Genomic DNA, 13,537 nt, shown 5'->3' with positions numbered 1-13,537 from the left:
CCTCTCTGATTCCCCCTCACCTCTCTGAACCCCCACTCACCTCTCTGATTCCCCACTCACCTCTCTGATTCCCCCTCACCTCTCTGATTCCCCCTCACCTCTCTGATTCCCCCTCACCTCTCTGAACCCCACTCACCTCTCTGATTCCCCACTCACCTCTCTGATTCCCCCTCACCTCTCTGATTCCCCCTCACCTCTCTGAACCCCCACTCACCTCTCTGATTCCCCACTCACCTCTCTGATTCCCCCCTCACCTCTCTGATTCCCCCTCACCTCTCTGATTCCCCCTCACCTCTCTGATTCCCCCTCACCTCTCTGATTCCCCCTCACCTCTCTGAACCCCCACTCACCTCTCTGATTCCCCCTCACCTCTCTGATTCCCCCTCACCTCTCTGATTCCCCCTCACCTCTCTGATTCCCCACTCACCTCTGATTCCCCACTCACCTCTCTGATTCCCCCTCACCTCTCTGATTCCCCACTCACCTCTCTGATTCCCCCTCACCTCTCTGATTCCCCCTCACCTCTCTGATTCCCCACTCACCTCTCTGATTCCCCCTCACCTCTCTGATTCCCCCTCACCTCTCTTGATTCCCCCTCACCTCTCTGATTCCCCACTCACCTCTCTGATTCCCCCCTCACCTCTCTGATTCCCCACTCACCTCTCTCTACAATGATGTTGATCCATCCTCAGTTTTCTCTTGTCACAGCCATTAAACTCTGTAACTGTTTTAAAGTCACCATTGGCATCATGGTTTGCTTCCTCTCTATCAACTCAGTTTGGAAGAATGCCTGTATCTTTGTAGTGACTGGGTGTATTGATATGCCACCCAAAGTGTAATTAATAACTTCACCATGCTCAAAGGGATATTCTTTTTTTTTTACCCATCTACCATTAGTGATCATTGCTAGCCAACCATTTTCAAGTTTTGCCATAGATTTTCAAGCAGATTTAAGTCAAAACTGTAACTCGGCCACTTGGGAACATTAACTGTCTTCTTGGTAAGCAACTCCAGTGTACAGTTGGCCTTGGCTTCCGGGTTGGATGCGCGCTGTGTTAGGAAGCAGTGCGGCTTGGTTGGGTTGTGTATCGGAGGACTTTCAACCTTCGTCTCTCCCGAGCCCGTACGGGAGTTGTAGCGATGAGACAAAATAGTAGCTACTAAAACAATTGAATACCACGAAATTGGGGAGAAAAAGGGGTTTAAAAAAAAGAAGCCTGTTCTCCACTCATTACCTGTATTAACTGCACCTGTTTGAACTCGTTACCTGTATAAAAGACACCTGTCCACACACTCAAACAGACTCCAACCTCTCCACAATGGCCAAGACCAGAGAGCTGTGTAAGGACATCTGGGTAAATTGTAGACCTGCACAAGGCTGGGATGGGCTACAGGACAATAGGCAACCATCTTGGTGAGAAGGCAACAACTGTTGGCGCAATTATTAGAAAATGGAAGAAGTTCAAGATGACGGTCAATCACCCTCGGTCTGGGGCTCCATGCAAGATCTCACCTCGTGGGGCATCAATGATCATGAGGAAGGTGAGGGATCAGCCCAGAACTACACGGCAGGACCTGGTCAATGACCTGAAGAGAGCTGGGACCACAGTCTCAAAGAAAACCATTAGTAACACACTACGCCGTCAAGGATTCTCGCCTCCCTGCGGACCTGGCATCCTTTCACTCCCTCCTCTCTACATTTTCCTCTTCTGTCGCTGCTGCTAAAGCCACTTTCTACCACTCTAAATTCCAAGCATCTGCCTCTAACCCTAGGAAGCTCTTTGCCACCTTCTCCTCCCTCCTGAATCCCCCCTCCTCCCTCTCTGCAGATGACTTCGTCAACCATTTTGAAAAGAAGGTCGACGACATCCGATCCTCGTTTGCTAAGTCAAACGACACCGCTGGTTCTGCTCACACTGCCCTACCCTGTGCTCTGACCTCTTTCTCCCCTCTCTCTCCAGATGAAATCTCGCGTCTTGTGACGGCCGGCCGCCCAACAACCTGCCCGCTTGACCCTATCCCCTCCTCTCTTCTCCAGACCATTTCCGGAGACCTTCTCCCTTACCTCACCTCGCTCATCAACTCATCCCTGACCGCTGGCTACGTCCCTTCCGTCTTCAAGAGAGCGAGAGTTGCACCCCTTCTGAAAAAAACCTACACTCGATCCCTCCGATGTCAACAACTACAGACCAGTATCCCTTCTTTCTTTTCTCTCCAAAACCCTTGAACGTGCCGTCCTTGGCCAGCTCTCCCGCTATCTCTCTCAGAATGACCTTCTTGATCCAAATCAGTCAGGTTTCAAGACTAGTCATTCAACTGAGACTGCTCTTCTCTGTATCCCGGAGGCGCTCCGCACTGCTAAAGCTAACTCTCTCTCCTCTGCTCTCATCCTTCTAGACCTATCGGCTGCCTTCGATACTGTGAACCATCAGATCCTCCTCTCCACCCTCTCCGAGTTGGGCATGTCCGGCGCGGCCCACGCTTGATTGCGTCCTACCTGACAGGTCGCTCCTACCAGGTGGCGTGGCGAGAATCCGTCTCCTCACCACGTGCTCTCACCACTGGTGTCCCCAGGGCTCTGTTCTAGGCCCTCTCCTATTCTCGCTATACACCAAGTCACTTGGCTCTGTCATAACCTCACATGGTCTCTCCTATCATTGCTATGCAGACGACACACAATTAATCTTCTCCTTTCCCCCTTCTGATGACCAGGTGGCGAATCGCATCTCTGCATGTCTGGCAGACATATCAGTGTGGATGACGGATCACCACCTCAAGCTGAACCTCGGCAAGACGGAGCTGCTCTTCCTCCCGGGAAGGACTGCCCGTTCCATGATCTCGCCATCACGGTTGACAACTCCACTGTGTCCTCCTCCCAGAGCGCTAAGAACCTTGGCGTGATCCTGGACAACACCCTGTCGTTCTCAACTAACATCAAGGCGGTGGCCCGTTCCTGTAGGTTCATGCTCTACAACATCCGCAGAGTACGACCCTGCCTCACACAGGAAGCGGCGCAGGTCCTAATCCAGGCACTTGTCATCTCCCGTCTGGATTACTGCAACTCGCTGTTGGCTGGGCTCCCTGCCTGTGCCATTAAACCCCTACAACTCATCCAGAACGCCGCAGCCCGTCTGGTGTTCAACCTTCCCAAGTTCTCTCACGTCACCCCGCTCCTCCGCTCTCTCCACTGGCTTCCAGTTGAAGCTCGCATCCGCTACAAGACCATGGTGCTTGCCTACGGAGCTGTGAGGGGAACGGCACCTCAGTACCTCCAGGCTCTGATCAGGCCCTACACCCAAACAAGGGCACTGCGTTCATCCACCTCTGGCCTGCTCGCCTCCCTACCACTGAGGAAGTACAGTTCCCGCTCAGCCCAGTCAAAACTGTTCGCTGCTCTGGCCCCCCAATGGTGGAACAAACTCCCTCACGACGCCAGGACAGCGGAGTCAATCACCACCTTCCGGAGACACCTGAAACCCCACCTCTTTAAGGAATACCTAGGATAGGATAAAGTAATCCTTCTCACCCCCCTTAAAAGATTTAGATGCACTATTGTAAAGTGGCTGCTCCACTGGATGTCATAAGGTGAATGCACCAATTTGTAAGTCGCTCTGGATAAGAGCGTCTGCTAAATGACTTAAATGTAAATGTAAGGATTAAAATCCTGCAGCGCACGCAAGGTCCCCCTGGGTCTTCCAGCATGACAACGACCCGAAACACACAGCCAGGTGGCTCCATAAGAAGCATCTCAAGGTCCTGGAGTGGCATAGTCAGTCTCCAGACCTGAACTCAATAGAAAATCTTTAGAGGGAGCTGAAAGTCCGTATTGCCCAGTGACAGCCCCAAAACCTGAATGATCTGGAGAAGGTCTGTATGTGTGGGCCAAAATCCCTGCTGCAGTGTGTGCAAACCTGGTCAAGAACTACAGGAAACGTATGATCTCTGTAATTGCAAACAAAGCTTTCTGTACCAAATATTAAGTTCTGCTGATGTATCAAATACTTAAGTCATGCAATAAAATGCAAATGAATCACTTAAAAATCATACAATGTGATTTTTCTGGATTTTTGTTTTAGATTCCGTCTCTCACAGTTGAAGTGTACCTATGATAAAAATTACAGACCTCTACATGCTTTGTAAGTAGTAAAACCTGCAAAATTGGCAGTGTATCAAATACTTGTTCTCCCCACTGTATATACCAATAGGGGCCCTTCTAGAAAACCTCTGTGGTCTTTGTTGTTGAATCTGTGTTTTAAATTCACTGCTCGACTGAGGGACCTTACAATTATCTGTATGTGTGGGGTACAGAGATGAAGTAGTCATTCAAAAATCATGCTAAACACTATTGCACACAGTCCATGCAACTTATTATGTGAGTTGTTTTTACTCCTGAATTTATCTAGGCTTGCCGTAACAATCCATTTTAAATTCAGGCTATAACACAACAAAATGTGTGAATACTTTCTGAAGAAACTGTATTTGATTGTGGAGTGCAGCTTTTCCCTCTTGTGTTTGGGACTTTTACTATGAATTTACACTGAACAAAAATAAAACGCAACATGTAAAGTGTTGATCCCATGTTTCATGAGCTGAAATAAAAGATCCCGGAAATGTTCCAAACACGAAAAAAGTTGTGCATTCATTTGTTTACATCCCTGTTAGCAAGCATTTCTCCATTGCCAATATATTCCATCCACCTGACAGGTGTGGCATATCAAGAAGCTGATTAAACAGCACGGTCATTAGACAGGTGCACATTGTGCTTGGTACAATAAAATAATAAAAAGGCCACTCTAAAATGTTCAGTGTTGTCACACAACACAATGCAACAGTTGTCTCAAGTTGAGGGAGCGTGCAAGTTTGTATTTGTATTTATTAGGGGTCCCCATTAGCTGTTGCCAAGGCAGCAGCTACTCTTCCTGAAGTCCAAACACATTAAGGCACTTACATCACACATAAAACAAAATATAAAACAGTACAAATCATTTAAAATCAAATCTTATTTGTCACATGCACAGAATACAACAGGTGTGTATATACCTTACAGTGAAATGCTTACTTACAAGCCCTTAACCAACAATGCTTTAAGAAGTTAAGAAAAAAAAATAGATAAGTAAAAACTAGAAAATAAAAGTAACAAGCGAGGCTATATACAGGGGGTACCAGTACAGAGTCAATGTGCAGGGGTACCGGTTAGTCGAGGTAATTGAGGTAATATGTACATGTAGGTAGAGTTAAAGTGACTATGCATAGATTATAAACAGAGTAGCAGCAGTGTAAAAGAGAGATCTGGGTAGCCCTTTGATTAGCTGTTCAGGAGTCTTATGGCTTGGGGGTAGAAGCTGTTAAGGACCTCGACTTGGCTCTCCGGTACTGTTTGCCGTGTGGTAGCAGAGAGAACAGTCTATGACTAGGGTGGCTGGAGTCTTTGACAATTTTAGGGCCTTCCTTTGACACCACCTGACATAGAGGTCCTGGATGGAGGCAGAGCAGTTGCCATACCAGGCAGTGATGCAACCAGTCAGGATGCTCTCGATGGTGCAGCTGTAGAACCTTTTGAGGATCTGAGGACCCATGCCAAATCAATTCAGTCTCCTGAGGGGGAATAGGCTTTGTCGTGCCCCCTTCACTGCTGTCTTAGTGTGTTCGGAACATGATAGTTTGTTGGTGATGTGGACACCAAGGAACTTGAAGCTCTCAACCTGTTCCACTACAGCCCTGTCGCTGAGAATGGGGGAGTGCTCGGTCCTTCTTTTCCTGTAGTCCACAATCATCTCCTTTGTCTTGATCACGTTGAGGGAGAGGTTGTTGTCCTGGCACCACACGACCAGGTCTCTGACCTCCTCCCTATAGGCTGTCTCATCGTTGTCGGTGATCAGGTCTACCACTGTTGTGTGATTGGCAAACTTGATGGTGTTGGAGTCGTGCCTGGCCATGCAGTCATGAGTGAACAGGGAGTATAGGAGGGGACTGAGCACGCACCCCTGAGGGGCCCCTATGTTAAGGATCAGTGTAGCGGATGTATTGTTCCCTACCCTTACCACCTGGGGGCAGCCCGTCAGGAAGTCCACATCTATAATGCAAAATAATACAAAAGGGCCTGTAGGACCTGGCTTGTTGATAGTGTTGTTAAGAAGGCAGAGCAGCGCTTTACTATGGATATACTTCTCCCCATCTTAGCTACTGTTAAATCAATATGTTTTGACCATGACAGTTTACAATCCAGGGTTACTCCAAACAGTTTAGTCACCTCAACTTGCTCAATTTCCACATTCATTACAAGATTTAGTTGAGGTTTAGTGAATTATTTGTCCCAAATACCAATGCGTTCAGTTTTTAAAACATTTAGGACTAACTTATTCCTTGCCACCCATTCTGAAACTAAGTGCAGCTCTTTGTTAAGTGTTGCAGTCATTTCAGTTGCATGCTGACTACAGGAATGTCCACCAGAGCTGTTGCATTTCTTTACCATAAGCCACCTCCAACGTCTTTTTAGACAGGCCTCACAACCACAGACCACGTTTATGGCGTTATTTGGGCGAGTGGTTTGCTGATGTCAATGCTGTGAACAGTGAGTCCCATGGTGGTGGCGGGGTTATGGTATGGGCAGGCATAAGCTACGGACAAGGAACAAAATTGCAATTTATCGATGGCAATTTGTATGCACAAAGATACCGTGACGAGATCCTGAGGCCCACTGGCGTGCCTTTCATCCTCCACCATCACCTCTTGTTTTAGCATGATAATGCACAGCCCCATGTCGCAAGGATTTGTACACAATTTCTAGAAGCTGAAAATGTTGCAGTTCTTCCATGGCCTGCACACTCACCAGACATGTCACCCATTGAGCAAGTTTGGGATGCTCTCGATTGGTGTGTATGACAGCGTGTTCCAGTTCCTGCCAATACCCAGCAACTTCGCACAGCCATTGAAGAGTCGGACAACATTCCACATGTCAAAATCAACTCTATGTGAAGGAGATGTGTTGCGCTGCATGAGGCAAATGGTGGTCACACCAGATACTGACCAGTTTTCTGATCCATACCCTACCTTTTTTAAGATGCATATCTGTATTCCCAGTCATGTGAAATCCATAGATTAGGGCCTAATGAATTTATTTCAATTGACTGATTTCCTTATATGAACTCTAACTCAGTAAAATCTTTGCATGTTGCGTTTATAGTTTTGTTCAGTATATCTATTGTGGAGTACAGCAGGTCAGCCACCAGGGGGAGACTCGTCGAGGCCTGGTAACAGATGGAGTATACATCACGAGGCGGTGGCTCCATCTGCTGGACGTGCCAGGTCTCAACAGTCTCTCTGGACAGGACTAATTGGGGCTGATTGGGAGCTGGTGAGTAATCAAGGGCGGCTTGCTCACCAGTTGTGCGAGGCCCATAAACTACCAGAAGGGCAGCACACAGGGAGAGGACTAGGGGAAGTGAGGTGACTTCCATGTGGTTAGATAAGGTTACCCGAGCTAAGCCGAGGGAGTTGAGTTTGTGTGCCCGACAGGATACAGGAAGACCCGGAGCCCAGGAGACGGTAACCCGGAGAGGGTCTCATGGGGGAGACCTGTTCTTTTCTTTTTGATTTAATATTTAATAAAACACCCTTGAAACCGAGCTAATCATAAACTCTGATAACGTGGTCAGATCAGGGTTGACGTTTACACAGTATCAGTATAGACGAGTTGATAGCTCAGTTCGTCCGGGTCCAACAAGCACAACAGGCGGTTCAGGAACGAACACTGGAGGAACAGCGACTACATAACATCTGCCTCGTTGAGAAAGTCAGGAAGCTGCAAGGAGGAGCGACTCCTGGATCACATCCCAACCAGATTTTAATGCAAGCTAACGGAAGACGATGACCTCGAAACATACCTGTATATTTGAACGGACAGCACTGCGGGAAGGATGGCCAAGGCTGCAGTGGGCAAGTCTGCTGGCCCCGTTCCTCTCTGGGAATGCCCAAAAGGCGTATTGGGACCTGAACGACGAACGGGTGGATAACTATGACGGACTGAAACGGGAGATACTCAGCCGCTACGGATACAGCCTGGCCCATTGGGCTCAACGGTTCCACGACTGGAGGTTCGTACCCGACACCTCCCCCCGGGCCCAGATGAGCGACCTACTGCGCGTCACCAGGGCATGGCTCCTCACCGACGTATCCACCCTATCCATCCTCGACAAAGTGGTCCTGGATCGCTTCTTACGGGCGCTACCCCATGACATGAAGAGGGCAGCGAGTTTATGCGCAGCCCAGACCTTGGAGGGCCTCCTGAAAGCAGTGGAGACGCTCAAGCACTGATGAGTGGGAGCCGGGACGAGTCGGCGACCCGTCCAAAGGGACGGAAGGACAGCCCCACCGCAGTGTACCCCGAACCGACAGTCGGCAGGGCCAAAGGACAGCAAACCCGTGGAGAGACGGCGGTTGTAGGGCCGACCCGACACCGATGACCCCATGTAGAGGGGGCACATTGTCTGAAATTGCCCGGCTCGAGAGGAGTTGATGCCATCAGCTAGCCCCGCAGGTGAGGTGGGTCATGTCGTGAACTATGTCACCTCCTGTTGGGCGCACCACGAGTCAACTGCACCCATGGTCCCGGTGAAGGTTGACAGACACGACACGGAAGAGCTATTAGACTCCGGAAGCATGGTTACGCTCGTAACCAAGAGCCTGCTGAACCAGGAGACCGAATGGGGTAGGGAGATGTCCATTTCCTCTGTTCACAGTGACACAAAACGGTATCCCACTGTATGGACCAACATCGTGACGCCACAAGGGAGCTGTCAAATGATGGTGGGTGCAGTACCAGAGCTGCCGGTACCTCTCCTAGTGTGACAGGATTGTCCACTGTTCGCGGCCCTATGGGAGCATGAGTTGAGGAAGAAAGTATGAGCCGGCCGAAGAAGAGAGCGGGGTCAACCCATCGCCTGTGCAGCCTGGAAGCCGCCGGTTAACCAACCTGACTCTACGGGTCCGGAGTCGGAGGGGGAGCCAGAACCTAGACCCCCTGGGGAACCACTGGAAGAGGAGCCCAGTCTCCCATTCCTCGATTTCGAGGGGCCAGTCGAGACCCCCGTGGGGGGCCAACTGAGGGGACAATTCGGGACGGCCCAGTGGGAGGATCCGGATTTGAAAGCTGCCGCCGCCGAAGTGATAGCGGTGGATGGACAGCTACTTCCGGGGGTTGAGTGACTGGCGATACCCCCATTTCCAAATTAAAAATAACCTTTTGTATCAGGTGTCGCGCCAACAGGGGGATCATCGAGGGGTATTGTTGCTGCCCCGACGGTATGTAAGAACCGTTCTTCAGCTGGCCCACACCCATCTGTTGGGGCACCTGGGAAAGGAGAATACCTGGGAACGGATCGCCGCCTGGTTCCACTGGCCTTCAATGAGGAGGGCCGTGGAAGACTACTGTCGCAGCTGCCCGGAGTGTCAACTCACTGCCCCGAAAGCACACATCCGAAACCCTCTGGTCCCCCTGCCAATAATCGGGGTGCCCTTTGAAAGCATCGCCATGGACATAGTGGGACCCCTGGTAAAGACTGCACGAGGACACAGGTATATCTTGGTAACAGTGGACTATGCCACCCGGTATCCCGAGGCATTCCCCTATGGGCGGCGGTGTCCAAGGGAATCGCCCGGGAGCTGTTCCGCCTCTTTAGCCGGGTGGGCATCCCGAACGAGATCCTGACAAACCAAGGTACGGAGTTTATGTCCCGCCTCATGAAAGAGTTGTGTGCCCTCCTGCAGATCAAGCAGATCCGGACCTCCGTTTTTCACCCGCAGATGGATGGGTTCGACGAGCACTTTAATAAAACGCTCAAACAGATGCTGCGGAAGGTCATAGAGCAGGACGGGAAGAACTGGGACCAGCTACTACCCCACCTAATGTTCTCAATCTGAGAAGTACCCCAATCCTCCACTGGGTTTTCCCCGTTCAAACTCCTCTATGGGAGGAGGCCACGCGGCCTACTGGACCTCGCCAAGGAGGTGTGGGAAGTCCAACCGACCCCCTTATGCAGCGTGGTAGAGCACATGGAGATGATGCGGGAGTGGATGACAGCCATATGGATAGTCGTGAGGGAACATATGGAGAAGGCCCAGCGTGCCCAAGCCCAGGTCTACAAGGGTGTTGGTCTTGATCCCCACGGCCGAAAGTAAGTTCCTGGCAACATGGCACGGCCCATACTAGATGATCGAGAAGCTGGGAAATTACCGCGTACGGCAACCGGGGAGGCGGAAACCCCAACAGATTTACCACGTGAACCTGTTGAAGAAGTGGCACGAGAGGACAGCCTTGGCGCCGTGTTATGGTCGGGACCCAGGACGCCAATGGTACCAGTGGAGGTCCCGCGCAATGAGGACCTCGACCCGGCCCAGAAGCAAGAGCTCAGGGAGCTCATCGATCGGAACACGGCGGTTTTCTCCGAGAACCCGGGCCGACCCTCATTGAACAACACATCCATACCCGGCCCGGGGAAACAGTATGAAAGAGGCCATATCGGATTCCGGAGGCCTGAAGGAGGCCGTGAAACAGGAAGTGGAGGCTATGCTGAGGATGGGGGTCGTGGAAGAGTCCCACAGTGCATGGTGCAGCCCCATCGTGTTGGTGCCCAAACCGGACTGTAGCCTCCGCTTCTGTAACGATTTCCGGGGGGTGAACGACATCAGCTTGTTCGACGCATATCCCATGCCGAGGGTGGACGAGCTCATTGAACGATTGGGAAAGGCCCGGTACATCAGCACCCTTGACCTGACCAAAGATTATTGGCAGGCACCGTTGGCAGCCTCCTCCCGGGAAAAGACGGCGTTTTCGAAACCAGACGGGTTGTATCAGTACCGGGTGCTCCCGTTCGGTCTCCACGGAGCCCACATTCCAACGGCTGATGAACAGAGTGCTTCGACCCCACCAGCAGTACGCAGCGGCATATCATCATCCACAGCCAAGGTTGAGAAGAGCACCTGAAGCACCTCCAGGCCTTGCTGGATGCGCTCAGACAAGCCGGGTTGACCGCAAACCCCAAGAAATGCAAGCTCGGGTTCGAGGAGGTGGAGTACCTGGGGTATTTGATCGGACAGGGGGACGTCAAGCCCCAGGAGGTTCATGCGGTGCGTGACTGGCCCGTTCCACGTACCAAGACACAGGTCAAGTCCTTCCTGGGACTGACAGGATACTATAGCCGGCTATAGGCTCCATCTGCTGGACGTGCCTGGTCTCGCCGGGCTCTCCGGACAGGACTAATTGGGGCTGATTGGGAGCTGGTGAGTAATCAAGGGCGGCTTGCTCACCAGCTGTGCGAGGCCCATAAAGCTGCCAGAAGGGCAGCACACAGGGAGAGGACTAGGGGAAGTGAGGTGACTTCCATGTGGTTAGATAAGGTTACCCGAGCTAAGCCGAGGGAGTTGAGTTTGTGTGCCCGACAGGATACAGGAAGACCCGGAGCCCAGGAGACGGTAACCCGGAGAGGGTCTCATGGGGGAGACCTGTTCTTTTCTTTTTGATTTAATATTTAATAAAACACCCTTGAAACCGAGCTAATCATAATCTCTCCGTGTCTGATCTATGTAAACGCCTTAACCAAACCCCCTGGTCTACCACACTATCAATGGGCTAGCAAGTAGAGGAGAGGAGAGGAAACGTACCTGTAGTTTCCCGGAGCTCCTCACACAGGCTGATGTGGGGAAACTGAAGCATCTGTTTCCATTTCTTGCTTTTTCCTTTTCTGTTTCCACCCCCTCCTGCAAAAGAACAGTGGTTGATTAATCAAAATATAACACATGGGAAAACACTAGGTAGCCTTGAGCGGCCCATAAAGATACATACAGTGCCTAAAAACACAAAGGAGCTCTTGTAGATTCGTCAAGATAAAGAAGAGGGTCAGGGTGATTAATATAATGGCTGTCCTGGAGTGTTTGTCAAGAAGACCGAGAGGTTATTAATTTGTAGACATAGAAAAAGCTATTTTACTGTATTTTAGTCTACCTCTTTAAATCAAATCAAATTGTATTGGTCGTGTACACATATTATGCATTTGTTATCGTGGGTTTAGAGAAATGCTTATGTTCCTAGCTCCAACAGTGCAGTAATATCTAACAATACAAAACAATTACACGTAAATCCAAGGAATTTAAAGAAAGGAACTACTTTTGTCACCAAGCCCCATACACTACCCACCATTGCGACCTGTACGCTCTCGTTGGTTGGCCCTCGCTTCATACTCGTCGCCAAACCCACTGGCTACAGGTTATCTAACAACAACAACCTGCCCGCTTGACCCTATTCCCTCCTCTCTTCTCCAGACCATTTCCGGAGACCTTCTCCCTTACCTCACCTCGCTCATCAACTCATCCCTGACCGCTGGCTACGTCCCTTCTGTCTTCAAGAGAGCGAGAGTTGCACCCCTTCTGAAAAAACCTACACTCGATCCCTCCGATGTCAACAACTACAGACCAGTATCCCTTCTTTCTTTTCTCTCCAAAACTCTTGAACGTGCCGTCCTTGGCCAGCTCTCCCGCTATCTCTCTCAGAATGACCTTCTTGATCCAAATCAGTCAGGTTTCAAGACTAGTCATTCAACTGAGACTGCTCTTCTCTGTATCACGGAGGCCCTCCGCACTGCTAAAGCTAACTCTCTCTCCTCTGCTCTCATCCTTCTAGACCTATCGGCTGCCTTCGATACTGTGAACCATCAGATCCTCCTCTCCACCCTCTCCGAGTTGGGCATCTCCGGCGCGGCCCACGCTTGGATTGCGTCCTACCTGACAGGTCGCTCCTACCAGGTGGCGTGGCGAGAATCTGTCTCCTCACCACGCGCTCTCACCACTGGCGTCCCCCAGGGCTCTGTTCTAGGCCCTCTCCTATTCTCGCTATACACCAAGTCACTTGGCTCTGTCATAACCTCACATGGTCTCTCCTATCATTGCTATGCAGACGACACACAATTAATCTTCTCCTTTCCCCCTTCTGATGACCAGGTGGCGAATCGCATCTCTGCATGTCTGGCAGACATATCAGTGTGGATGACGGATCACCACCTCAAGCTGAACCTCGGCAAGACGGAGCTGCTCTTCCTCCCGGGGAAGGACTGCCCGTTCCATGATCTCGCCATCACGGTTGACAACTCCATTGTGTCCTCCTCCCAGAGCGCTAAGAACCTTGGCGTGATCCTGGACAACACCCTGTCGTTCTCAACTAACATCAAGGCGGTGGCCCGTTCTTGTAGGTTCATGCTCTACAACATCCGCAGAGTACGACCCTGCCTCACACAGGAAGCAGCGCAGGTCCTAATCCAGGCACTTGTCATCTCCCGTCTGGATTACTGCAACTCGCTGTTGGCTGGGCTGCCTGCCTGTGCCATTAAACCCCTACAACTCATCCAGAACGCCGCAGCCCGTCTGGTGTTCAACCTTCCCAAGTTCTCTCATGTCACCCCGCTCCTCCGCTCTCTCCACTGGCTTCCAGTTGAAGCTCGCATCCGCTACAAGACCATGGTGCTTGCCTACGGAGCTGTGAGGGGAACGG

The 13,537-nt window shown here is 50.8% G+C and overlaps 1 protein-coding gene across 3 annotated transcripts in view; it reads right to left on the bottom strand.

The window, feature by feature from the left end:
• Positions 1-13,537, bottom strand: part of LOC115135941 (G protein-coupled receptor kinase 6-like) — a 67,249-nt gene that overhangs the window by 34,778 nt on the left and 18,934 nt on the right. For all 3 annotated transcript variants that reach the window (XM_029671179.2, XM_029671178.2, XM_029671180.2), the window contains exon 2: positions 11,659-11,754. In XM_029671179.2, coding sequence (XP_029527039.1) covers positions 11,659-11,754 — 96 coding nt within the window. The remainder of the gene's footprint in view (positions 1-11,658; positions 11,755-13,537) is intronic.

This window comes from Oncorhynchus nerka, linkage group LG10, assembly GCF_034236695.1.
Source record: "Oncorhynchus nerka isolate Pitt River linkage group LG10, Oner_Uvic_2.0, whole genome shotgun sequence".
Classification (NCBI taxonomy): Eukaryota; Metazoa; Chordata; class Actinopteri; order Salmoniformes; family Salmonidae; genus Oncorhynchus; species Oncorhynchus nerka.
The sequence above is the reverse complement of the archived record's forward strand: the minus strand, read 5'-3'. Positions and strand labels throughout refer to the sequence as shown.